Source organism: Echiichthys vipera (genome assembly GCF_963691815.1).
Source record: "Echiichthys vipera genome assembly, chromosome: 18".
Taxonomy (NCBI): Eukaryota; Metazoa; Chordata; class Actinopteri; order Perciformes; family Trachinidae; genus Echiichthys; species Echiichthys vipera.
This window is the reverse complement of record NC_139843.1, coordinates 13,787,145-13,813,025: the sequence shown is the minus strand read 5'-3', so window position 1 is coordinate 13,813,025 and position 25,881 is coordinate 13,787,145. Positions and strand designations below refer to the sequence as shown.

At 42.6% G+C, this 25,881-nt stretch overlaps 1 protein-coding gene across 1 annotated transcript in view; it reads right to left on the bottom strand.

Moving 5' to 3' along the window:
* LOC310960836 (voltage-gated potassium channel KCNC1-like) overlaps window positions 1–25,881 on the bottom strand; it is a 52,191-nt gene that overhangs the window by 22,303 nt on the left and 4,007 nt on the right. Inside the window, 3 exon segments of the mRNA XM_083932661.1 lie at window positions 202–1,183; window positions 20,920–21,552; window positions 21,554–21,607. Coding sequence (XP_083788787.1) covers window positions 202–1,183; window positions 20,920–21,552; window positions 21,554–21,607 — 1,669 coding nt within the window.

Genomic DNA, 25,881 nt, shown 5'->3' with positions numbered 1-25,881 from the left:
GGGTGGATCCAGAATCAACCATGCATCACTTCTTCATAGTGCTCCCGCTTCTTTCTTTGGTACTCTAATCCTCCACTGGACCTCTAAAATCATCACTGTGCATGCCTAAAACTGCCATTAGTAGTCTGTCATACCCTCCCTGAAGAATGCTAGTCAGGTTTGATCGTAAAATATAACTTAAAATGTAAAAAAATCTCTCACCTCTGTTAATCTCTATAATTTCTTCTTGGGCGAGAGGGCAGTCACCCCCCAAGCCTCCAGATCCCATCACTCCACCTAGGACATTTCCCAAGAGCCTTTGTGGTGATGCGGTAGCCATAGCCAGGGCGTCCGGCTTGCAGTAGTTGGGGGACCCTGGTTGTGGTGCTCGGGGGATATGTTTGTTCTTCTTTTTGGGCAGCTTTTGTTTGGCCATGGCCAGAGAGTAGTACATGCCAAAGTTGTTGACAATTACAGGTACAGGCATGGCGATGGTCAGCACACCGGCCAAGGCACATAGAGCACCCACCAGCATCCCTGACCACGTCTCCGGGTACATATCTCCATAGCCCAGCGTGGTCATGGTCACAACGGCCCACCAAAATCCAATGGGAATGTTCTTAAAGTTGGTGTGGGCACTGGCTGTTGGGTCATCCGGGTCTGCGCCTATGCGTTCAGCATAGTAGATCATAGTGGCAAAGATGAGGACACCAAGAGCTAAGAAGATGATAAGCAGGAGGAATTCATTGGTGCTGGCACGCAGGGTGTGGCCCAGGACACGGAGACCCACAAAGTGGCGGGTCAGTTTGAAGATTCTGAGGATACGGACGAACCGGACAACACGGAGGAACCCCAGGACATCCTTGGCAGCTTTGGAGGACAGACCGCTCAGGCCCACCTCCAGATAGAAGGGCAGGATGGCGACGAAGTCAATGATGTTGAGACTGCTTTTGAAGAACTCAAGCTTGTCCGGGCAGAAGGTGACTCTCAGCAGGACCTCAATGGTGAACCAAATGACACACACGCCCTCCACGTATGTCAACCAGCTGTCAGTCACCACCTCGTATACAATCTCCTCGCGGGTCGTGTTGCCCACCGTGACGTTCTCTGTCTTGTTGAGGATGGTGTTGAAGGCCTCATGCGTCTCCATGCAGAAAGTGGAGATGGAGATGAGGATGAAGAACAGGGAGCCAAATGCCACATACTGGAAGAAAGAAAGAAAGAAAGAAAGCAGCAAACAGAAAAAAGGAAGCAAGGGAAGGAGAAATAGTCAGTTGCAAATCAAGAAAATTGAGCAAGAAGAAGCATAAAGAAAACTTTCTCAAGACAACAGCAGAGAAAAAAAGGCATCGGAAACCCGCCTACATGCGCAAGTGCCAAATATTATGCTATTTAAAGAATACTACTACTCACTTCTTCTCACTCGCTAATAGTCCTCCACATTTACAGTAGGTCTTGAAATGTTGGGCCCATTCTGAAATTGATTTTTTATTCCCACCCAAATCTGTTGTGTAAAGTTGATTTACAAAAATAAACAGACCTGTTTTATAACGGGCCAGAGGGCAAGTGAACCTGCCCCTTGAAGGACTTTGGCACAAATGTACCCATTGTGATCAAAAGTCCAAGGATAATCAGACTCATTAGGCCTGACCAAATTATATCTGACAGTCTAAAATGATTGTGATGAACGATGAAGCCATAAAAATAGACATGCTGTCAGTATCCTGTCATATCATGTGCCATCAGGAAATGAATAACAATGATTATAAGTTTATCCAATTATTAATAGTACTGGTATTTCATCTTATTTCATTATTATCAGACCCTATATTTTATCCGAACTCAAGTATGGATTTAACACCTTACCTATGGATTAAAACATTTTTTTAAACAAATTTAGATAAACAGGTCACATGCTTTTGGTTAGTTAAAGCACTTTATGTCTCAATTGCCCGAGGGAGGACCTCTAAAAGGAACACTTCCCCATCAAGATCATCATTTGTATATCAATCACACATCCCGTGTTACACTATTACTTCAATGTTTGGAGTCTTCGTTCACCGTGGAGGCATTTTGAAAAAACACAAGTTCATACACAAATGATCATTTTTGGGGGTGAAGGATTCCTTTTAGAGAGAAAAAGTGCATAAAAAGGAGAAAAAATCACAGTGCATTAATGTAATCGGGAATCCAAAACAGAAAAAGGTCAAATGGGGTTGATAAATGAATAGAATGATACAACTAACTTGATACAACGCATGAGAGGACGGAGGGAGGACAAGGGATAAAAAACTTGTCAGGATATGAACAATAAATAACTGATAGAAAAGTGCATGCCATGAGTGTGTGTTCTGTGTTGAGTCAAAACATGAGTTTGGTGCAACAGTCAAAGACAACTGCAGTTTTTTAGCAAAGATACATTTGTTTACAGATTTCCAGTATGATGTCAGACCCTGCAAACAAGCAGTTGACCTATGCAAGTTATTCTGAATGTTTAGAAAACTACAATGTTTACAACACGGATATCTTTTCCACATGCAGTTACCAATCCTGACCCTCCACTTGATCTGGTCTTGGTCTGAGTAAGCTGCAGCGTAGCATTACCGATTAAACATTTAAAATATTTGAGTTCTCTGTTCAAAATTGACTTGAAATAAAATAAGATTGAAAGATTTTCAGTTTTATTTTTGCCGTTGTTCGCAACTCCCTAGGTTTTTCAACATTTTCCAGTGTTTTTCTAAATCTCTGTTGATCCAAAAAATTAAGGATCTATACCTGTATATATACAAAATGTCCACCCACCTCCTTGTTTTGCAAGATTGGATGAATCTGAGTTACAATCAATGTTTGTTTGGGAGTAATTTCAGATATATACGTTTTTGTAATTGTAAAGCCTGAGGTGCCTCGACTGAATCATTATTGTTATTGTAACTGAAAAGGGAAATAAATAATCTCTGTTTTTATTGCCATTTGCCTCTTACCCCCCTCACACCTTCAGAGAACTATATTAGTACTTTTTTCTACAAGTGGCATCCTTTCTATACTATAATGTCTTACAGCTCCACATTTGCTTGTTTACTCCCAAAACTTTGTCCTCAGGGTAAATTTCCTGGACCAAAAGCAATAAATCATGAAAAGAAAACAAGCTGTTGTATCTATAGTGGGTTTATTTTTCAGGTTTGCTTGCCTTTGCATCGCACAGAGGCAATTTTCTTAGCATTAAACTTCTGTTTGATCTGCAACTTTCTATATGTACCCAAGCTTATTATTCTACTGTAGCCCAAACTGCTGCCACTGAATCAATGACAGTAGCGTGATAACACACCAGCGTATGCGTGGCTACTGAACCCCCCTGCGCGGTCCGTTCCTACAAGCCCTGCAGTGTATTTATAGATGCAGTATACTTTGTGCTTTATCAAATAAATAATAAAACAGACATGGCCTGAAGAGCAAAAGAGAAAGGTAATTCATACTTGAGTGGAGTCCATATATATAGGAAGCCTGAGTGCCTTCAGTGTATAGTGCGTGTCGCTGTGTATTTTTCGACATTATGCACTTATGTAATATCAACACCTTCATACGAGGAAGACTTATAACTAAGCAAATGGTCGGAACCAGTTAGGGTTCTTTTTTTTTTTTAAATATCTCGCCTGTCTCTCACAGTTTTTCTGCGATTTGGAAATTGGATGAGAGCCTACACATATTACTTCTAAGTGCCTTCATGTCAAATACAGACAAAGCAGAAGACTCTGAGCCACTGTATTTATTGAGGAGACTAGCTGACGAGCGTTTAGCCAAAGAAGTGACCGTCCAGGAAAGTCAATGTCCAATCTCTAGTTTGAAGTTCTCATATTGATATCTATTTGTTGTGCTATGCTTTTCCAAAGATATTCTTATATAGTTTTACCATTTGGATTTTCAGGTTTGTTCCAGGTTGTCTGGTTTTCTATCTTCTCATAACCTTCTGCCCCCACACTTCCAATCTCTCCCGCCTTTTTCCTCTCCATCTCTTCTCCCTACCTCCTTTCTCCTCCGTTATGTTTCTCGCTAGTCTGTGTCTGACCTACTTTCTCAGATTGCTGCAGTGCTCTCCCCCACTGTATCATGAAAACACACACACATACATGCTAAGGTTCTCAATCACCCTCCTACCTCTACCCCTATACCAGCCCCCCCTGTTCCAGGGAAGCAGGATAGCACCAGCGGGACCTGCTCAGGATGCCCCCCTCATTGGCTGAACACTAGAAAACCTTCACACATCCAAATCAGGGCATCAAGGACAGTTTTGCCCTGAAGTGTTACACACTTGTTTTTTTATGTTAATGTTGGCACTATTCCTTACAATGTCATTAATGATACATAATAACGGTGAGACTGGGGAAATATTCAGCACAGCAACTCGTAAAAAGAAATGTTGAGGATGATTAGAAGTGTGAGATATGTTCTCAAAGTGAGTTGTGTACAAACACACACACACACACACACACACACACACGAGTGGTAAAACTGCAGTAGCATCATATCTTCTATGTAGGCTGCACAGGTGGAGACACAGGAGGGGGCGGACAAGTGGGAGGGAGACTAGACGATGTGGATCCATGCGTGGAGAAGCACAAAGGCAAAAAGTTGAAGCGATCCACCAGAAAGGACAGAGCGCGATGAAAGTGAGAGACGGTGAGGGCCGAATGCCAAAATAGTGAGAATAATTCAAACACGCTCTTTTAAAAACACAAGGAAGAGTGAGATGAAAAGACAAAAAGAGGGAAGGCTATCACGAGATTGAAGGCCAATAACAAATGACAGGACTGAGTCATCAAAATGACTTCTGTCAACCAGAGGGACGGAGGGAGTTCTGTCTATTTTTACATTCTTGTCCACAGGACATCAAAATGAATACATTTAACTCAAAGCTGCCTAACGTAACACCCATCTAAAGACACTAAACGCTGATACGAGGTTATGGACCATATAGCAGCCACAGCGGAGGGACACATGCCAAAATGTTGATCATAACCTGATTAAAAAAAAGAAAATTTGCCAGTTTTGTTGAGGCTGAGCTGACATTTTAAATAAACTATAAATTAAAGCAAGTTCACACCTGTAGTGCAGTAGACTTTGCAAAAGTGTTTAGACTGCATTTTATCAGCAAAATATTAATGTTTTGGTAGAAACGGTTGCTGGTATATTGGCCAGAAAACCTAGTGACATCTAATGTACGCGGCCTTGGGTTTCCTGTTTTCGCTTTGGTCTTTCTAAAAGTTTAGAAGAGTGCAAATAATATGAGCAGCTGAAAAGACAACGAGTGAAGGAGAAGGCAGGCCCCTGATGAGATAGAGATTATGATGTGTTGTCCTTGTTACACACAGTCATAATAAGTTATGGATTTGACAGTTATAAGTTAAATTGGACTATCCAATAAAATGCTCCAGGGTCTAGTTGAAACGGATCAAATAGTTCAGGTGTGAAAGTTTGCTTGGTCAAAATTATGTTAAGGTTTAAATGTAGCTCAGTGTAATATCCATAGGGCTCATCATCTACTGAAAAATACTTAGCAGCAAGAAAATACTTTGTGGGCTCATATTGCCACCAAGACAGCTCCATGTGGCAGAAAGTAGAGATGAAACTGAAAACACATAAATCTGCTCAAAAGTGAAATATATTTAAAGATGATAAAGGGTTAATCTAATGTTTCATTTTATCAAGGCAATGGTATCATTATAATAAATACACATACATTTCCAAACAATTAACCCCAAACTATTATTTCTTTACTCTGACATTTCCGAAGTGACATACTTCCACACCAAAACAATATTTTCTATGCTTTGCTTGCTGTCTTCTCTTGTCTAGCTGCCACAGTAGGAGTGTTGCGAAGACACTGGAGATCTCTAATGTTACTGCACAGCCTCTCCTGATTTGCAGATTTGGCCTCTTTCTCCAAATTAAACTTTAGTGTCGAGTGGGAGCTCTGGTGGGAAATCTTATACACATACAGGAAATAACACATCTGTATTTCACAACCTGAGACTGAAATAAAAACTTGTTCCTAAACAACAGTGAGGACTCACTGTACAGAGAATGCCTGACTCACCGGCAAAACCTATTCAATCTGGTCTTCAAATCTGTTGTAACACCCTTTCAGATTACTATTTCTGGGTCCAAACGCTCTGTCGAACAAAACAAACGGCCGAACCTGTGAACCTTTTACGATCACTCCTTTTCTTCAGTGAGACACCTTTTCATGGATAGGAAAGAGGTAAAATGACAATTCTGTTAGGCTTGGACCTTCTTGGACCCGGAAACAGTCCTTTGAGGAAGGGCATTAAATTACGACTTAAAGACCGGATGAAAATCCAAGATAAATGCAGGTCTAAGAAGGGCATAGATTAACACTGGGTTGCACTTAATACTAACATGCTCAGTGCAGCTTTAACCTACAGCACTGTAATCAATTTGACCACTGCTTTAATAAAAAGCCACAATACAATATTCCTGGTAATGCAACAGAGATCAAATACAGTTTCAGTAATTCAATGATACAGTAATTCAAGATGGCAGAGCACAGTGGATTACACATCAAATCAATATTGATCAATCCATCACAGCAGCCAGTCCTTTTTAAATATGCAGCGGAATGTCAAGCAGAGATCTGTGTTGTAATAAAGATGTACCCCCGCTGCTATAAATGTACTTACAGGTACAGGTGTGGATGAGTCTGTGTGTATACTGTATATGCCTGTGTTTACATGTGTTGGTGTAAGGGCCTAACACAATTGAGAATGTGTGTGTGTGGACATGAGTCACAATACAAGAGAGACAAACAGCCTAAGGGCGCACACTTGCTGATCGCAGATAGTGAGCGGTGACTACATGAGCACCGCATTGAGGTGATGGAGAGCAATGAGGAAAGACGGATGGAAAGAAAGAGGTGGTGGAAGATGATAAAAGGAGGAGTAGCAGTCTGTCATTTCACACTTATTCATCTCCGCAGATACTTCGCATCTGTTCTCTCCCTCCATCCCTCTCCTCGCTGCAACATGAAGGCACATGTGTTCTGGTCTGGACGGCCATGTTAATGCTCTGAATATATGATTCAGAAGCTGTATAAAGCTTGTGTGACGATTAAAGGAATAGTTCCGATTTTTTTGAAGTGTATTACCTACAGTAGATGATTACCCCCAGTTTGCAGAAGCAGGCAGGAGGACAGGCACAGAAGCTTAGCAATGCACTGCTCCGGATGGGGGCAGCAGATAAAGACTTTTAGATACTTAATAAGGGCCCACCTTCAAAAAGTCTATATCAGTTCAAAGGTTGGCTAAATTTAGAATATTTTCACCACTCTACTGTGAAGTCAGACAGCCCTGTTTAAGTTTACGTGCTGGGGGGAACTGAAGCCGTTATCTATGCTCTCGTCAAAGCCACCAGACTCCATTGACAAAAATGTAACTTTGCAGAACATGTGCGACTTTGGTGTTTTAAAGGGTTAGGAACTAAGAAAACTAACTAACTAAATAACTAACTGATCGAGGTAGTGGAAGTGCAGTAACTCCTGTGTTCTGCTTTTAACAGAGCAAAGAATGGCTCCAGTTTATTAAACGTAAACTTAAAGAGGGATGTCTAAGGAAAGGTAAAGCAGTGAAAATATTCTTAATACAGCATACACATAAGCTGATTATAACCAAATAGAAGTACCTCATACAACACCACTTCAAAAAAATCCGAACCATCCCTTTAATGTGTTGAATCTCCTTCAGTAAAGCTACCATGTGTGACACCTGCAGTCCAATGACCTTCAAGGCCCAATAGAGTCTCCCTCGCTCTCTATACTCTGAAATTAGATTTGGAAAGAACATCAACATAAATTTAAAAGAGCCAGAGTCAGAGATGGAGAGAAAGAGAGAGAAGCCAAAGAAAAAAGAGCCTTTTAGAGAGAGAGAGAGAGAGAGAGAGAGAGAGAGAGAGAGAGAGAGAGAGAGAGAGAGATGGAGAGTGAGAGAGAGCGAGAGAGAAAGACTGTGAAAGGAAGTTGATGATAGAAAGCGTTGATTGTGTTTCGCCGGATGAATGAAGGAGAGAGTGAAGGTATTGAGAGACAGGGGATGAAAAAAGACAGGGGAGAGAGCAGGGCACTGGAGAGTGCAATAAAGAGATAGAGCAGAAGAAAGGAGGAGGTGTTTGGAGAGCATGAATGTAAGTGATATAACCAAGCGGAGATTGTCGGAGCTGATATTAGCCCTACAGGCGCTTTTTGCATGCACGGCGGTGCGCTGCGCTCTTCCTTAACGGGACCCTAGTGCCATTGTGTTTACTGCAGCACCGTCCAGAAGAGCTTTATCATTACAGTATTACCACAGCTCTGCCTGGCTCTCTGTCACCATGGCAACCACTGCGTTAGCCTCTGCTTTCAGGCACCAAGGACAGGACTAAGCCAAATACTGCTCCTACAGCTGGCGGAAAGGGCTGAATGTAGAGGAGTAAGAGGCATAAGTGCGATCATTCAGTCTGGGCTGCTGATTGTTCAATGAAAGATAAACATTTGTGAGGTCAAGAGGTGAGCGACCTTGACAAGAGATATAGAGACAAATAAATGCTTTTGTTCCATGGACACTGATGGTGATGTTTGATCAGCATTAGTATGACAAACAGCGGCCGGGAAGACTGAACATGTGGAGTCTTTCCCAGAGGGCAAAGGAAACGGGCAACCACTGCTGCAGCGTCAGCAATGATAAGAAGACATTGAAGGATGGTGTGAAATCTGTACATGAATGAGGTATGAAAACATTTAAACAATGGGAAATACAGAACATTCTCCTGAAGGGCAACCTGAGCAATGGGTTTGATTTGGTTCAGGTGATTAATCTATTATCTCAGGTGAATGGTTGTGGCCGTCACTCAGAGACATCCAAAGTAGCCACTTAGCATGCAGTATCAGTATAACCTTGGGTGGGTTACAGGAATAGCCTTCACTTACACCATCATCATCATCACTGTTGTCATAATCGCCATTTTATTCTGAGAAATACTGCAGAGTAATTGAAAGGATTTGCTAGTTAAGGCTGAGATTACAAAAGAAAAAAAAAAGAAAAAAAAACGACTTATCCCTTACATTCACACACTTTTGAAAAAGACAAAAGAACGACCATAATGTCAAAAGAGATAGAGTTCCCTGCAGGGACATGGCGTGTGAAATGGACAAGCAGCAAAACTGAGGGGAGGGATGGACAGAGAGAGACAGAGCAGTACAAAAAAAGACGTCTTTCTTTTTTTCTTTACAGAGTTGCATTTTTTTTGTTCTACGTGTTGAATTATGAATGCCTTTAGTGGCTTTTAGCCGTTCATGACCCTCAACCTCAAGGCTTCCTCATGTGAGTTTAAGTTATGCTGGCGTGATCCATGAAACGTGCGTAAGAATGTTAACCACAGTTACAGCATTCAGACTGTGATTTTGCATTAAGTCCACCAAATCCAGTTAATACCACATGGAAAGCAACTGAATGCACTTATTAGACATAACCAGTATTTTTATATCTACATCACACCACGGGGATGTGAGAAGGGTTTGCTTAAAGAATCTGCAGCTCCCCTTGCCTCAAAGGAATGTTTTAGTCAGGAGGTAACCTCCAGGGCTGAAAAATTAAGCCAACGCGTTAGTGCCAGTTCCTTAAATGGTGAGTCAATACCCTTAGACCCTCTGTTAAAATGTCCGACTTTATAGCTGAAATAAACATGTTTAAAGCCTGGTACAAAAAACAGCTTCAGTCTCTATTGCTAATTTTCTCTGTCCATGACAACTATACATATACAGTTCATCCAAATTATATTAAGGCTTAAAGTTCTGCATAATTATGGGCATAGCTGCATTGAGTGACAGGTGGGTGCCGTCATAGAGACTGTGAAAAATATAGACTTGACACCAAAATGCTCGCTGCCAGTCAGTTTCACTTCGCAGATTGATTGACATTGACATCAAAATTAAAAGGGAGCGTTCCGCTCTGTGTCTGGTAAACCCTTTGACATGTCCCAGCAGAGTTTCAAACTAAATACACACCCACGTTTACGTAGGCAATCTGAGTGAAAGGCTAAAATACAATTACGATATTTTATTATATATATATATATATTAAATATTACGATATTTAGTCATTTGAATCAATTTTGAGGTGTTTCCGTGACTGGAAATCTAAATGTCCAGGTTTTCCAGGACGTATGAGAACCCTGCCGTGTTTTAATTAGTCTATGGTTTTCGCCATTGTAACAGTTCCAATGTTGTTTGGGGATTGTTTCTCAATAGCTGTAGCTGTCCCTTTAACCATTGTTATTTAATGCCCCTAATGATAAAACATCTGACACATCTGCAAATTTGAGGAGCTGTTATCAACGAATGTTTGTTTTACTTGGAAAAATGTCCTTAATAAGGGATAGATTATCAGTAATCGATATATTATCAGTTACATCATAAGCAGCTTCCTCTTCGTAATGCAATAACATGACAGGCGTTTTAAATGGTGTGTCTATCATTGCAGGATAGTCTAGATTTCAAGGTGTGCCGATCTTGTGACCTCCTCAATTTAATTCAAAGAGGGGATCCATGACAGCTGACAATAGACAGAGAGCAATATCAGAGGAGATATCTAATTCTTGTGATCCTCTCTTCTGCTCTTCCTGTCTGCAGTCATGTCTCGCCTTAAGGGAAATTCAATCGACATGGGTGGAGGACGTTGGGTGTCCGAGCCAGGACAGGCAGTTAAAACAGAAGATCGTGTGCCTCTGCTTAGGAGTCGCCCAGCACACAGCACGGGACACTGCGGGATAATGAAGGGCAAGAGAGGTGAGGCGTGGAAAAGGGTGGTACGGGTAGAAGTAGGGAGGGACGTAACAGTGCGGTTTCATGTGTTGCATGATTGCATATGTGCAAAACGCGTGTGTCAGACTCATCAAACACCTAAATGGAAGTTGAAGGAAGGCGGCGGTGAACTTGGAGATATAATTAGCTTCTGCTCGGAGTGATCCTCGCGTTTACTTTATTTCCTGAGTGCTAGACTCTCTGAGGTCAGTGATCTTGGAAGCGATCCTGGTAAAAATTTAAATCACACTACAGACTTCTGTTTGAGACATTCCCTGAATGACTCAACTCCTTGACATGCTGCAGTTGAATCGGTAAGCTCTCCTACACACAAACAAACACACAGACACACACACTGCTCTCCGGTCAACACGTCACAGTGTGATTTCAGCGTTCAGGTTCCCTCCATTTCACTCCCACTGCAGTTCTGTCAAACCTTGGTGAAGACAAACAAATACTGCGTGGAGGTTAGTGAACTGCACACGTGTTCGTTCCCTCTCCCATCTCCTTTGTATTCGTTCCGTATTACTGCGGCATGCTATGTGCATGTGTCCTTGTAACGCACACCCCCCCCCCCTCCTTTTCAGCCGATCCTCCCTTTTCTCCCTTCCTTGCCCCTTTCTCCATCCTTGTATTGTTCGAGACACATTAAGCATGTGTAGAAAAGCTGTCCCAGTTCCCAGCTGTGATGACCGACTGTCTTCATGTCTTCTCCACTTTCTCTAAACCTTTCACCCTCTGTCTTTATCCCCCTGTGCTTCGGTAATCTACCTCATGGCTCCATCATGAAACAGAAAATGAAACAGGGCACTTTTTGGTAAGCAACAGCCCTACACGTATTAAACCTTCATTCTTTCTCTTTGTCCAGCTGCTCAAGAGTTAAACAAAAGAATATAAAGTTGCAACAAGCACTCTTCTCTAGATCCTGTTTTGTTCCCTTTTAAAAGTAGTCATTCGCTCTGCCTCCACTCTGCAGCCACTTGGACAGGAGGGACAATCACAAGGAAGCAGATGGTCACACAGGAATCGTCCCAGTGATGCCCTCCAATGTCATTTTCCAAGGGAATGAACAGAGATACAGTTTGGCTGTTTAAGTGCCACAGGGTAACGACACATCATCAGAGCCAAATAAGTCCTTTTCAAACATAAATGCCAAACATTACCTAGTTTCAGATTCTTAGTTATGAGGTTTTGCTGATTTTCTTTGTGCTATGTGATAGTGAACTGCATATTTTTAGTTTGTCAGACAAAATGAGCAAATTGACGACATCAGCAAATGTTATGGCCATTTTGTTATGGACATTTTTTCCCAAACTTCTGACATTTATTATTGCTTGAAGGTAAAATATGTAACTTTTCTGTATTAAAAATGAAACTCAAACCTAGAGACAGCTGGACTTGTATTTTTGTGGTAGAATGTCAATGTCGCCATATCCCCTTTGTGCATGCGCCAGCGTTGTGGTTGTCATTGATTGACTTTTGATTCTTTTTTAAGTATTTATAATATATATTTTAACCAGATGAAGGATTTTAGTATCATATGTCTGGATCTGAAGTTATCAGAGAAACAAGGTGAGCAAACATTAGCGCCAGCTCGGCTCGCAGCTAATCCACAATGTTCTTCCGAGGAACACTGTTTTTTTTTTTTTAATGTAAAACTGCTTTATTAATGTTAACTGATATTAATCGCCTGGTCTGTTTGTTTTAGAGGAAGAGGGAACCTCTGCAGATAATTCAGCCTCTAGTAAAAACCTCTAAATGATGCACACTGAAGAATCCTAACCAAGACACACTGACTGCTATGGTGGTGAAGACAACTCTCAAAAACCAACTTTACTATTGTTCTGATCAAGAGATCTCTAGTGGCAGAAAAGATATTGTGCATTTAATCAAGAAAATATTCTGCAGATTAATTGTTTATTAGAAATAATCATTAGTCCCAGGAAAAGATGAGGTTGGAAATGTTCACAAATTAAACTTTTCTAACATGACATTTTATTTCAAAATTCACAAAGATGCTCAGCCACCGTTATTCTCTAACATTTTTATGACTGTAAACTCATTTAACACTCTGGTACCTTTGTTAAAGGTGTGTTTTTGGGACATTGGCATGTGTGAGAGTGATCAGCGAGGTTACATGTGGAGGCGTGTCAGATGAAGTGATTTATCTGTGTGCTGTAAGTGTGAACGCTCAGTTGAGTGGTTTATGGGCAGCTACGCTTACAGCGTGTGGGCCATTGTGTAAAAGGTGAGTGTGCTGAGAGTGATTTATGTTCAGCCAGGTGTTAGAGGGGGTCAAATGTGAGATGCATGTTGTAATAGAAGTGGGTAAATGCGTTTCTATACCACGTTAAGTCCCTCTTTAGCTACAGTATGTGCTGGATATAGTTTATGAATAATTGACTATCTTGATGCAGCCAAGGGTATTTGATTCAGCACGCAATTAAAACGACTTTCGCTCTGTGAGTATGAGCACACTGTGTACTTGTTTGTTTTCATATGTCTGTGTGAGTGTGTGTGTGTGTGTGTGTGTGTGTGTGTGTGTGTGTGTGTGTGTGTGTGTGTGTGTGTGTGTGTGTGTGTGTGTGTGTGTGTGTGCGCGCTTGTGTGTGTGTGTGTGTGTGTGTGTGTGTGGCAGTCTCTGCTATTACAATACACTGCTCTCTCGAGTGAGTTGACATGATTTGCCCCATTTAGAGAATTTAGACTCCCACCACTGTAATCGGCTCTGGCACCATATGAACTCTCCACCATGCCAGTGTCCTGAATCATTTCAATTCAAGAGTACAAGAGCAAAAATGTCGAGGGTTTACCACAAGGTCCAGCTAATTGACTGTTAACGCTGATTAAGCACTTAACCAGCATGGCTAAAAGGACTGAGGCAGAGGAGGAGGAGGAAGATGATGGCTGAGACGGAAAGAAAAGAAGAAAGGTAGTTGGAGTGTTGGGATATCAATTTTTTTTGCAACATAATCACACATGTTAATGCTGTTGTCTGAAATGTAATGTGATACTTAAAGCAATAGGTAGACATTTTGAAAAAATATGCCTTCTTGCCAAGAGTTAGTTCAAAAGATCAATACCACTCATATCTGTACGGTAAATATGTAGCTGGAGCCAGCAACTGCTTAGCTTAGCCTAGCTTAGCTTAGTTTAGCTTAGCTTAGCTTGGCTGGAAACATCTAGCTTAGCTCTGTCCAAAGGTAACGAAATCCCTGTACCAGCCCCTTTAAAGCTCCAAACAACTTTATGTTTTTCTTTAATTTATCTGTAGAAAGCATCAATTTCCGGTGAGTTATGCAACTGTTTCTTGCCTCTGAGCAGTTGCCAGGCAACCAGGAGACTCCAAGAGGTTACTAGTATTGGCCAAGATTACGGTTGTGTCTCGGTGGTAACCCAAGATTTGCGAAAGTCTCGCGATATGGTTAAGGTTTGGCAGTGACCTTAAGGTTAGAGGGTTGAAGTCAGGCATAGGTCTTGAATGGTTAACATTAATATAGGTCATCAGGAAGCGGGTCGAAGGAGAGTTTTTTGTGAGTTTTCACAAATCTAGGGTTACCATCTAGACACAAAGAAGATATAGTCGGGTACATAAAAATGCAAATTCACGTAACTTTTTCCACGGAGCAAGGCTAGCTATCGTCATGCTAAATTAAGCTAACTTGCTGATGTCTGTAGCTACATATTTAGCATACAGACATAGAAGTGTTATCAATCCTTTCTCATCTAACTCTCAGCAAGAAAGTGAATATATAGGCATACATGTGGTAATATTAGTGATTACTGGTGATGCATAATCTGAGCACAGGTACAGCTTCTCAAATTCAACTCTTTTTTTTTCATCCATCATAGACTTAAACAGAACCACGACAGCAAGCCATAACCTTGCCTAAAATAAAATGTGTGCATAATGAATATACTGTATGTAGTATTGTAGTAATAGGACTAAAAAGTCCAAATCACAAAGACTGCACTTTTCATCATGTCACTGGCCTTGTTTAGAGACATCAAGCATCTATCCAGTAAAGTATGGCCAACAGATGTTACTCAGGTTACAAAGCAGCAAACAGGGGAACAGTGACTTCCGAGGATGCAAACACAACACGAGAAGGCCTACGGTAAAAAACATTGTCAGGGAAAATTGAAACAGAATACGATACATTTACCAATTGCAGGCACAGGAGAGGCAGCTTGACTAATTATTATGCCCCTGCCAGTAGCTACCGCTTGAGGAAAACAGTTTACCTTAATAAACTTGGCGAGCACTTAAGAGTATCTCCCTCCATCCTTTTTTTTTCTCTGTCAAGACAGGTTTGATGCTTCAGCTATTTTCACAGTTGTGTTTTCTAAGTGTTGCGTATGCGCTGGACGGTCCTACAAGTACATAGTCTCATCCTCTCACCAGTAATGAAGAGATAGATTTGCCACCAGCGAATGAAATTAAGGCATCCTTTCCCTCTCTTTGCTATTTTCAGATGCAGCCCACAGGGAGACAAGAATGGAAGTGGGAAATAAGCCTTTCAGCGTGGTCGTGTTTGAATGTAAATGACTTGGAAGCACGAACACCAATCCTCCCTGTTGCAGTTGTAAGGTAAGATGCACAATTTTTTTAAGATACAGGTAATGATAGAGGCAGGTGTGATGTTAACACTCCCTGGAGCATTATGGAGGTGCACACCAAGTAACTATTATAAGTAACAAACTATTCACAGTCAACGTCACCACAGTTTCCACTAAGCTCCGACCAGAGTCCGGAGGTCCTATATGTGGAGCTACTTGGCTCTGGGGCAATCAAAAATAGTGCAAAAGAAAAATCTAAATTAGCAGTCACCTAGTAAATACGGTAGTATTGATGAGTGTCTGATACTGGTTAAAATCAAGAAGACAACATGCTTTATTGAAAACAATGTGGGTATTTTAAGTGGAGAGTTGGAGAAGTAACTTCTTTCCTCTCAATCACAAGGTCTTCTCTCCTAAAAATGTAGTGCAATGTCCCTGACAAAAACAGTACCCAAACCTTGCCCTAGGCCGTCTTCTGTCCAACCCGTGTGATTTTCTACCCGGAGACAGCCTGTTCGGAGGCTGCCTGGCAAAGTGGCAGGTCACATTTGTGTTTATGACAGCATCGTGTACTCCAGCACTGAACACAAAACAAAAGCAAACAGTGACACAAGACATGACCTTCAGGGAAAGGGGGGCTCTAGTCATAGTACTGCTCCCACGAAATGGAGCAGATACAGGCACACAAAGTCTGATTTGGGGCATCTACATGCTGAGCTACATGGTGCTTTGTCAGGAGATTGCTGACAGTGACAACTGTGTCCTTCTGGTGCAAAACTGGAAGCAACCAAACACAGCTCAACCTGTGGGGCAATGGTACAACATTATAGGACAGAAAGTCAGCAGTGGATTTCATATGACAATGTTTTTCGGGTTTTTTTTTAGAGGCTGCTGGTTTTCGAAAATCCAGCATCTCATATTTATTTTAATACGAGAAATTACACTCTTAAGGATAGACATTTTAAGGAATTTTTAAGAAATGTCCATATTATTATACTAATACTCAAGTACTTGCAAAGAAATGTAAAAATCTGTCAGAAATTAGTTTTCAAAAAAATGTCTTGTAAATCTCAAGTAGTTTGGGATCATGTGAGTTGGTGTCTTCATTGTTAAACAACCACCACTGATGCGAATCTGATGTGACTGAAGCAGAAAAAATGTTAACAGATGAGTTAATATATTAAAGTTTAATGACATTTAGTCACGCTTACTCACGTTGTGTCAGTCAACTAATGTTAGCTAGCCTAACATTAACTTGTTAGTTTAACACTACATGAGTCTACTACCCATACAGCTAACGTGAAGCCAACGTTACGTGGCAAATTCCATCGTGGGGTTCTGTTCTCCGTTATGCGTGGTCAAAACACTCCTACTAAAAATAACTTTTATGAGCATGTTGAGCATTGTTGTAACAATATAACCTAACTGACACATTTCTCTGCTAGCTAGAATTAGCCACTTGAAATAGTATCACAGTAAGACATTAACAGTTACAAAGCAAAAAAAAACAAAGCATGTACTTGATACAGTGAACGAAATTGCGATATTGTGTTTTGTGATACTGTTTCAAGCTAGAGTGAAGATATTGGTGAAAAATAACAAGAAGACCAAATGAATCCATTCGTACCAACCATGACATGCTTGCTTGTCAGGAAGGGGGGCTAAACAACACTTCAAAGTTAGGCGAGGACAAAACTGGCATGACCATTATCAAAGGTGTCCATTGACCTCTCACCTCAAGATATCTGAATTCAAATATGTTTTATAGGTACCCATGAGTCAACCCATGATATGCTAATACCATGCATTTTTTTACATGCAGTTTGTGTTATTTTGCCTATTCTAAAAAATGGTGTATTTGGTGTGTAGCATTGTTAAGCCATTTGATTCTTTCACTCCAGTGTAACAACATGGTGTGTTTTTTTTTTTTTATACCACAGCAGTTTTTCTAAAGTAGTTTTAAAAAATCCCATTATATGCTTTGCTTACAGTTTTACAACATATAAAATAATAACCCCTGTATCATGATATGATGCCAGATCCTCGCACAACCCTAATTTCAATATTCCTTTCAGAGTTTCAGGATTTTTTTTTTTAAACAATAACTCCTTCATCGTCGTTTAACACCATCAACCTGCTGAGTGTCAAGTGATTACATTAAATTAGATTACCTCAGGTTCAATAAGAAAAAAATACAAAGCAATAATCACTGTTTATCGATACTGGCGGATCCTTGGCTATTGAATTAGGATGCTTGTGAGTCTGGCAGATTAGATTAAAACAGTAAGAAATTTAAACAAAGACAGAGGATAAAATGATAAACAGCTTCATGTCATCTTAGCTGCACTGCAAGATCTACGTCAACCAGGCACGGCTCAATAAAGAAATCAGATGCAAATCTTATTGTATAACACCTCATCAAACAGAAACATATACATCCATACATTCTGTCAATATGTAAACGATCATAATACCATCTAACAGGTTAGAATAAGCATTAGACCTTGTGGGCATTCTCAGATTTTGAGAGGTGATAGAGAAAAAGAGAATGGCTTTAAAAAACAGACAAAAAGAGAAGATAATTAATTGATTGTCAATCAATAGGCAGGCAGGAGAGCCGGGATAAGATGACTCAAGCCTTCACAGATAATTGAAGATGCTAAGACAAGGGTTCCCTCCCCCATCATGCAACATATTTCTCCCTGTGGTTGTAACCTCCTCCCCGTTCATCTCAATACACCTTTTACTCATCTTCATCTTTCCCCTTATTTCCCTCCACTATCTCACCCCTTCTCCATTTCCCTCACTCCGTCTATCCCTCTCACTCCCAACCCACTCCACCTCTTTTCTCTTCCTCCGGTGCTCCCCCTCCTCTCTCTCTCTCTCTCTCTCCTCTCTCTCTCGTGTCTACTGCAGCAGAAAAGCCAGCACAGACACCAGCATGTGTGTGTTTGTACATGTGTGTGCTGCTACGGTAGATCCACGAGCGTGCTTCACGCGATGATGAGCGGAGAAGGAGGTGTAAATTTAGAAGAGAGAGAGAAAAAAAAGCCATGCATGCATGTCGAACGATCAAAACATTGATTGCTGATGCGTTACATCACAGCCATGCAAATAAAAAGCCCTTAAATCATTAGAGTGATGTCTCTCCTCCTGTCTCCCTTTATTTCCTCTCGTCTCCCGCTTCCTCCCTCTGTCTATCGCTCATCTGTCTCATTGTATTTCCACATCAGCATCTTTTTTTTTTCTCTTGTCCTAGGCTCTCTACATCTCTCTGTTTTTTCTCTCCAGGTATAATTTGCATCTCTCAGAACCGAAAAGACCAAAAGGTTGTGGCCACGTTGGACAGGATACTTTTAGAAAGAGGAAGCGTGGAAAAAAAACGAGTGATCTGGGTCACAACGCTGTTTGACGTATACCGATGGCATATTAGACCTACAGAGCGTTTGTGTTCGCCCACAAATAGAGGCGGTGTTGTGCAGCCACTGAAATGAATCCCACCTACTACCTTCTCTGTACTCTGCATAACCCCACAAACACCACTATCTGCAAACCATTACACTTGATTAATGTTTTTGTATGATTCATGAGAGCTTGTCCACTGTAACCAGTAGATGTGTTGTAAAAGTGATCATTACATAATATACAGCATTCAAGCAGCTAGGCAGCAGGTACAGCAGCTTGAATTGGAGCATATGGCAGTGCTGCAAACGCAGCCTTGCTCTTGCTGTATGATCATTTAGGATTCCGCATCAGATCCACTTCTGTTTACATAAACATGTCAAACATTGGGCTTTTTTATATTGACGATGTGATTTTTGAGAACCGTGATGATGTCTCCCTCTCTCTCATGCAACTATTTGGACATTCTGCAAAGAACTAACCCACTGTGAGCTGTTTTGTTGCATGGAGTAAGGCTCCAGAAGGATGGGATAGTGAGAAATCAATCTGATTGGGATGTGAGTGACACTTGGAGAAGCTCTTCCTGCCTGATCCAAAGTCCATAGAGGCAGATCCAGTGACTTAAACCAGACTATCTGTCCGTCACAGCCCAACGCTTTCCTCTTCCTTTGGAGGGAACTGAATATGCAGATCTATACCTGGTGCCAGAAGAGGTGTGTGTGTGTGTGTGTGTGTGTGTGTGTGTGTGTGTGTGTGTGTGTGTGTGTGTGTGTGTGTGTGTGTGTGTGTGTGTGTGTGTGTGTGTGTGTGTGTGTGTGTGTGTGTGTGTGTGTGTGTGTGTTTGTGTTTGAGAATAGAGCGCAGGAGCCAGTGTGTGCAGCTATTGTCTTTATCATTGATTGTAGATACAGTAGGCACATACATTGATGAGTGTGCAGGGATTTTGTTTAAATGTTTTTTTTTCCTCAAAGACATTAAGCTATTTGCCGTGTGATGGCATGAATTGGCCACTGCAGGTGTCTGCTGGCTGTCTGGTTTTGCATGTGCACCTACAGTGTGCATTCACTGTATCCACGGGGTCCTCACGCACCCTCATAACAGCAAAATAGTACAAACAAACGCACAGGCAGGGTGCAAGGAAAGGATGATCAAACTGTATCACAAAAACACGAATCAAAGCAGCTGTGATCAAGCAGCTGGATTCATCTGTAACTGCAGGGTCTAAGAAAAAAAGAACCAGTGTAACTGATCAAAAACACATACAGGGGCACTTGTTACTCCCACACCTGTGTGATCAAATGCCATCAAACGTTTGCTTTTAAGAGGTAAATCATTAACTATTTACATGGAAACAATAATAGGTATTCCAAAAATAGGAGGAAGTTGTGCGTAAAAGCAATAAAGCCCGTGCGTAAAAGCCATGTAGCATTCAACTGGGACAGGGGACTGGCAAAGAAACAAGGGGGAAAAACACAACACAGCAGACTGCAGCGGTACCAAGGAAAAATGTAGGGAAAGACGCGTCTTCAGTGCGGGGCTACAATAAATAAGACTACCGTGAAATACGGCGCATTGGTGTGCATCGTAAACGGATAAATATGACCCAATGAAGGCGTTTGGATGCAGGAGGCGCAGCCGATGCCGCGTTTGGAGGCAGGTATTTATTAAACATGCTCAAGTAGCAGAACACGGCGATAGGAATTATGATAGCAATAAAAAAAACGGCATTCAGTGTGAATCCAGCTCATCTGAAACATGTAATCTATCAAGACGTGGAGGTAATGGGTTTGATAAAAGCATTGGTCGATGTATCAACTAGTCAAATACCAATAGATATAGCTGCCATACCGTTTTCCATTTTCCTAATGCTATCAGCATTAATTATTCAATAGCAGTAAGTCTAGGCTATATCCTGCCATTTAAAACAAGCTGTCGTGTCAGGGGTGGCACACATACCGACAGTCAGCCTGCAGTTCATTGTGAGGGACTGGTGACAATGATCATGTGGACAGAAACATTAAAAGAAACAAAGTTTCACAAAGTTCTCCAGCAGTGCTCTGAGACATCATGGGGCAGAATATGCAACAGTAGCCAAAAACAAGTTGGTCCCTCCAGGAGAGACGTGGGTAACTTACCCGGGCATATTTGGAGGAATACGGGTCTTCAAACAGTGCCCATATTCGGGGCTGCCAGGTTTTCCACCAGCCCGCTTTCCTCGCGTCCTCCTGCATGCACAGTCTTTTCAAGTCCCCGTCCGCACCACCCAGCGCGGGCTCGTCGTCCGGCGCGTCCGGTTCTGGATTCTCGAAGCTGTCCAGCGCCTCCTCCGCATCCCGGTGCTGCCGGTAATTCATCCAGCAACACGCCTCCACGTCCGTCTCATCTATACCCCAGAAAGCCAGCTCCTCTTCGAACAGGGGGCCGCACACATCGTTGGGACAGTGCAACTTCCCGGTGCGGTAATAGTTGAGGATGAAGGAAAACACTGACGGGTGGCGGTCGAAGAAGAACTCGTCTAATTTGTGGTCGTAGTCGAAGTTGCTGAACGCGTCCGGCTCGGTGAGCCACGATAAGCGGGTACCGGGAAGCGTTTTTAGGGTGCTCCGGTAGGTCTCATGCCGCACCCCCCCGCAGTTTATCACGATTTTCTCGCTTTCCGACGGACAAGTCATGTCTGCGCTGTAACATGCTTTGTTGGACGACTTGTTCCCACCCTTGCGCCCTTTGAAAGAGGATACACACACCGAACTGAGCATAGAGGACCGGGGGGGAGGGAAAGGATGAGAGAAACCGAAGGGAGGAGGAGGGAGGAGTCTGAGGAGTCTGCGGGGAGAGAAAAAAGGGCAGAAAATTTAGCAGAAGGGAAAAAAATACATGTGGACTATCAGCATTGCAATACAAATGAACAAATCACGCGCTAAATGCCAGCTGTATGTGCAATTATTCACTTGATAATCAGCTGATAGAAGGGCACACACAACGACCTTGTGCAGGTGCAGTGAGAGAGAGAGGGGGGGGTGCTTGGGGGGAGATGAGGGGTTGCAAAGTTGTTTTTAACACAGCATCCATGGAGCAGAAGGACGCCTTCAACTTATTAGTGCAACACATGAAAGCAGGTGACCACATTCCCGAGTCAGCATCCTAGGGGGGAGCTGATTAGTGACACAACAGTGATGAGGAGATGTCTTATTGTGATGTGAGTGGAGTCCCAGCACTGTTACCATCCTGCTGAACTGTCACAGCAGCCGTCACATATGCTCTAAATTGATCTGGTCTCTGCTCATGTCAGTGTTCATTCAAATCTTCTCCCTAATTAGGCCACTATGAGACTTGAGCATCCTCCCTCATCCCCATCATCCCATCATCCTTCCCCAACCTGCCAACGACCCTACTCGTTTCCTTTTGCCCAGGAACCCAGGAGTGTGTGGGGGGGAAAGATTGGCAGAAAGACGGGAGAATGAGAGGAAAACTGGGGATCCATCTCTCCCCTGCTTCTCCCCCCCATCCCCAAAGAATCTCTCTGACGTAAGGTGGCGCAGCACTGTGCGTGTGTGTGTGTGTGTTTGTGTGTGTGTGTGTGTTTGTGTTAATTGCCTCTCGAGAGTGCGGTGTCCGTACTAATGTTAGATCTCCTCAATCAGCCTATGTGTGTGCTACAACACACTGCTGCAGCCCCCTCCGATCGCACTGAGATTCATGCGATGCACAATTATGTCAATGCTCTCTCTGCCACTTCCCATGCAATGTGTGTGTGTGTGTGTGTGTGTGTGTGTGTGTGTGTGTGTGTGTGTGTGTGTGTGTGTGTGTGTGTGTGTGTGTGTGTGTGTGTGTGTGTGTGTGTGTGTGTGTGTGTGTGTGTGTGTGTGTGTGTGTGTGTAAAAGCATGCAAAGATAGAAAACAGAGGGAGGTAGATGGTGGGAGAGAGGAAGGTTTGGGGGGGAGAGAGGAGGAGGCCGTAAATCTGATTTTTAATGGGAGGATCGAAAAGGACAATCAGGAAAACAAGCCAGGCTCAGACAAAGACCTGAAGATGGGGACAAAAAGAAAGGGATGGAGATGTGTAGGGGAGTAAGTGAACGCTCACTAAATTGAACAGCTAGTGTAATATTGTCTCTTCCCTACTAATGGAGGAAGGGGGTTGAGGAGAGTGTAGAGAGGAGGAAGAGCATCGGAAAAGGAGAATGCAGTCTAAAAGTGAATGAATTCTGCTGCAGTAAAAAGCCAGTTATTCTCTCTCTCTCCCTCCCTCCCTCTCTCTCTCTCTTCTTCTCTCAGGGAGGTCAGATTTCTCTTCAGCGAGCTCATGTGCTCATGGCGCTTCAGAAAAGACACACGTTCACAGTAAAAAAAATAAAAAAAAAATACATGCGCCACATCTATGTTGTTAACCTTTTTCTCTAGTCAAAGAAATGCACCACTCTCCTCTTCCTCCTCCCCCCTCTCTCCTGTGAGCTCTCACTGGCCCTCCCCCTCCTACTACTCTCTCTCTCTCCCTCACTCTCTTTTCCGCTCTCGCTCTCATATTCCGCATACAGGAATCACATTTCATTGAAGGGGGAGAATCATTTCTTCCTCCTCTTCCTCCTCTCACAACACAGTCTTATTTCCATCCAGTGCCCCCCCCCCCCCTCTCTCTCTCTCTCTCTCTCGCTCTTTTTTTCTATCTCCTTCCCCCCTCATTGCATTTCATCAAAGCATCTTCCGTTTCTCTCATCTTTTGCTTCAGTCATCCTCGTGTCCCATTCTTTCTCCTTCCCAAAGTAAGCTTCCTTCCCTTTGGGTCGACTCTCCCCTCCTCTTTCCCTTCAGACTTTTGCTTCCTGTCATATAGGACACTGCAGTCTTTCGTTCTTTCTTTCATTTTCTTTCATCTTTCTTGTTATTGCTGTTCACTGTTTTGAAACAACTTTTTTGTTCATGGAAAAGTTTGCTGTCTCTATTTTCTCTTCAGATTTTATATCTGCATTGGGTTTTTCTTTTCTTGTTGTCGTTTCTATATTTCTTTTTTTTTGGGGGGGGGGTTCTTTTTTCTTTCCTTTTTTGAAGATCCTGGACTTAACAACACTCAGGTAAGGTCTACTAAGACCAAGGCTTTTGCATGAGTATGCAGTCAGAGTTTGTAAAGTCCTGTGTGCAGATGATAAAAACTAAAATAGATGTACTGTATGTGCACAGATCAGAAAAAAAACAACAGACCGAAGCCTTTCTACTTTTCTACAGTGCAGTGTTTTCTGCATGAGCATCAAATCTGCTTGCTTGACAGAAAAAAAAATCCTGCACTCATGAGTTTCAGAGTTGCACTGCATCATTCTGCAGAGTTGAGTCTGCGTCTTTGCAACTAAAAGTCTAGGAATAAGTGAAAATCAGGACTAATTTAATTTAATAAGAAAGTCACAACTTGCAATAACATCTCTAACTTAACAATTTGGAAGTGAGGTCAGGCAGAGTATAAAAACATCTCTTTTCCAGCAGGGACGGCTTGTGTTGTGGGATGGATTACGTTTCAGCACCATGGACAGCGGTGCTTTCTCTCTCTGGGACACACTCTCCTTTAACGGGATACTACACTTTCCAAAAAAAGCTTCTATGATCTCAACTGTGGAACTTTTGCCCCTTGGATGACTTTTTCTTTTTCTATTTTTTTACCTTCACTTGGTAACCCCCCGCCCCACCCCCATCCCCCGATTACCTCTTCATCTGTAGCTTATTGGTGAACTGCTGAATATTTTATACACGGACAGCCACAAGTCTGTAACTGTGGTTAAATGCCTTTTTGTTCCCTCTGAGTCAGCTGTGGTGAGCTTATTGATTTTTAAAAATGTACTTTAGTACTCTTTAATGCATGACAAACAAATTTGGAGGTAAACTGGGATGTGCTTTTCCCACCTTTCCTCAGAGCTACTTGTGTTCGATTTTAAAAAATTTAAAGTTTGAGTGAAAGTAGTAGAACCAGATTACTGATCCTAATGAGCTCAGGGCAAGTGAGCGTAAGACTTTCTAGCTGCGTTTCAGGTCCACAGTTTGAGGGTTTCATCTTAAAATGGGGTAAGTAAGCACTATTCAGCACTCAGCACTTTAATCCCTGAAAGAAAATGACGGGGGGGGGGGGGCATGAGGAGGAGAGGTGTGTAGGAGAGGGCTGAAGCTAAAGTAGGTGAGCGGTGGGTGTAAAATGGAGAAGTCGAGATGAAAAAAGCACAGAGGTGAGGAGGAAGGGAGAAAGGGGGAAAGGCACGAAGGAGATGCTAAAAAGTGAGGGGGGAAGGGGAGGGGGCAGAGAGGAGGAACAATCTCCACCACCACCTCTCTTTCACTCTCTCCTGCAGCATTTCCTGCCTTGGCCACCATGTCCTGCGCCACCCTGCTACTACAGTCTCTCAACTGCACACACACACACACACACACACACACACACACACACACACACACACACACACCAGGGGAAAGATAGCGAGAAGGAGGGGAGGGGAAGGGAGGGGAGGGAAGGGAGACGCATACACTCACCTGGCTGCAACAACCAGGCTAAGAAAAGCATTTTGAGGGGCAAAATGAGGCGTAATCATGATTTCTGCAATGGACAGGTAGATAGAGAGAATGGGGCTGAGAGAGAGAGAGAGAGAGAGAGAGAGAGAGAGAGAGCGTGCGCATGGCTCATGCACGGATGCTGCACTGACGCTAATATATATTAGCAGAAACACTGCAGCAAGAGGGGGAGGGAGCACAGGATTATGGGATGCATCGACTGTGAGGTACCAGCAGCAGTAACCAGGGGGGAGGGGAGGAGAACACACGCTAGAGAGCGAGAGGGAGAGACAGAAGAGAGATGGCAAAGGGAGGAATTTGGAGGAGTGCTGACTATGCGTAATGGACCCGGCAGTAGGTAGAAAAAGCAAAAACCTTTACAAATCACAGAGGGGGAGATTGAGATAGAGAGAGGGAGATGAGGTAGAGAAGGAGGGATGTTGGACAGAGGAGGAGTGATTGGGGACGGTGGGAAAGGTAGAGGACAGGGAAAAAAATGAAAGCGGGGAGAGAAAAAAAGGTGGGGGGGAGACGGAGGAGACAAAAAAAGACCTTGCAACGGCATAGGATAACA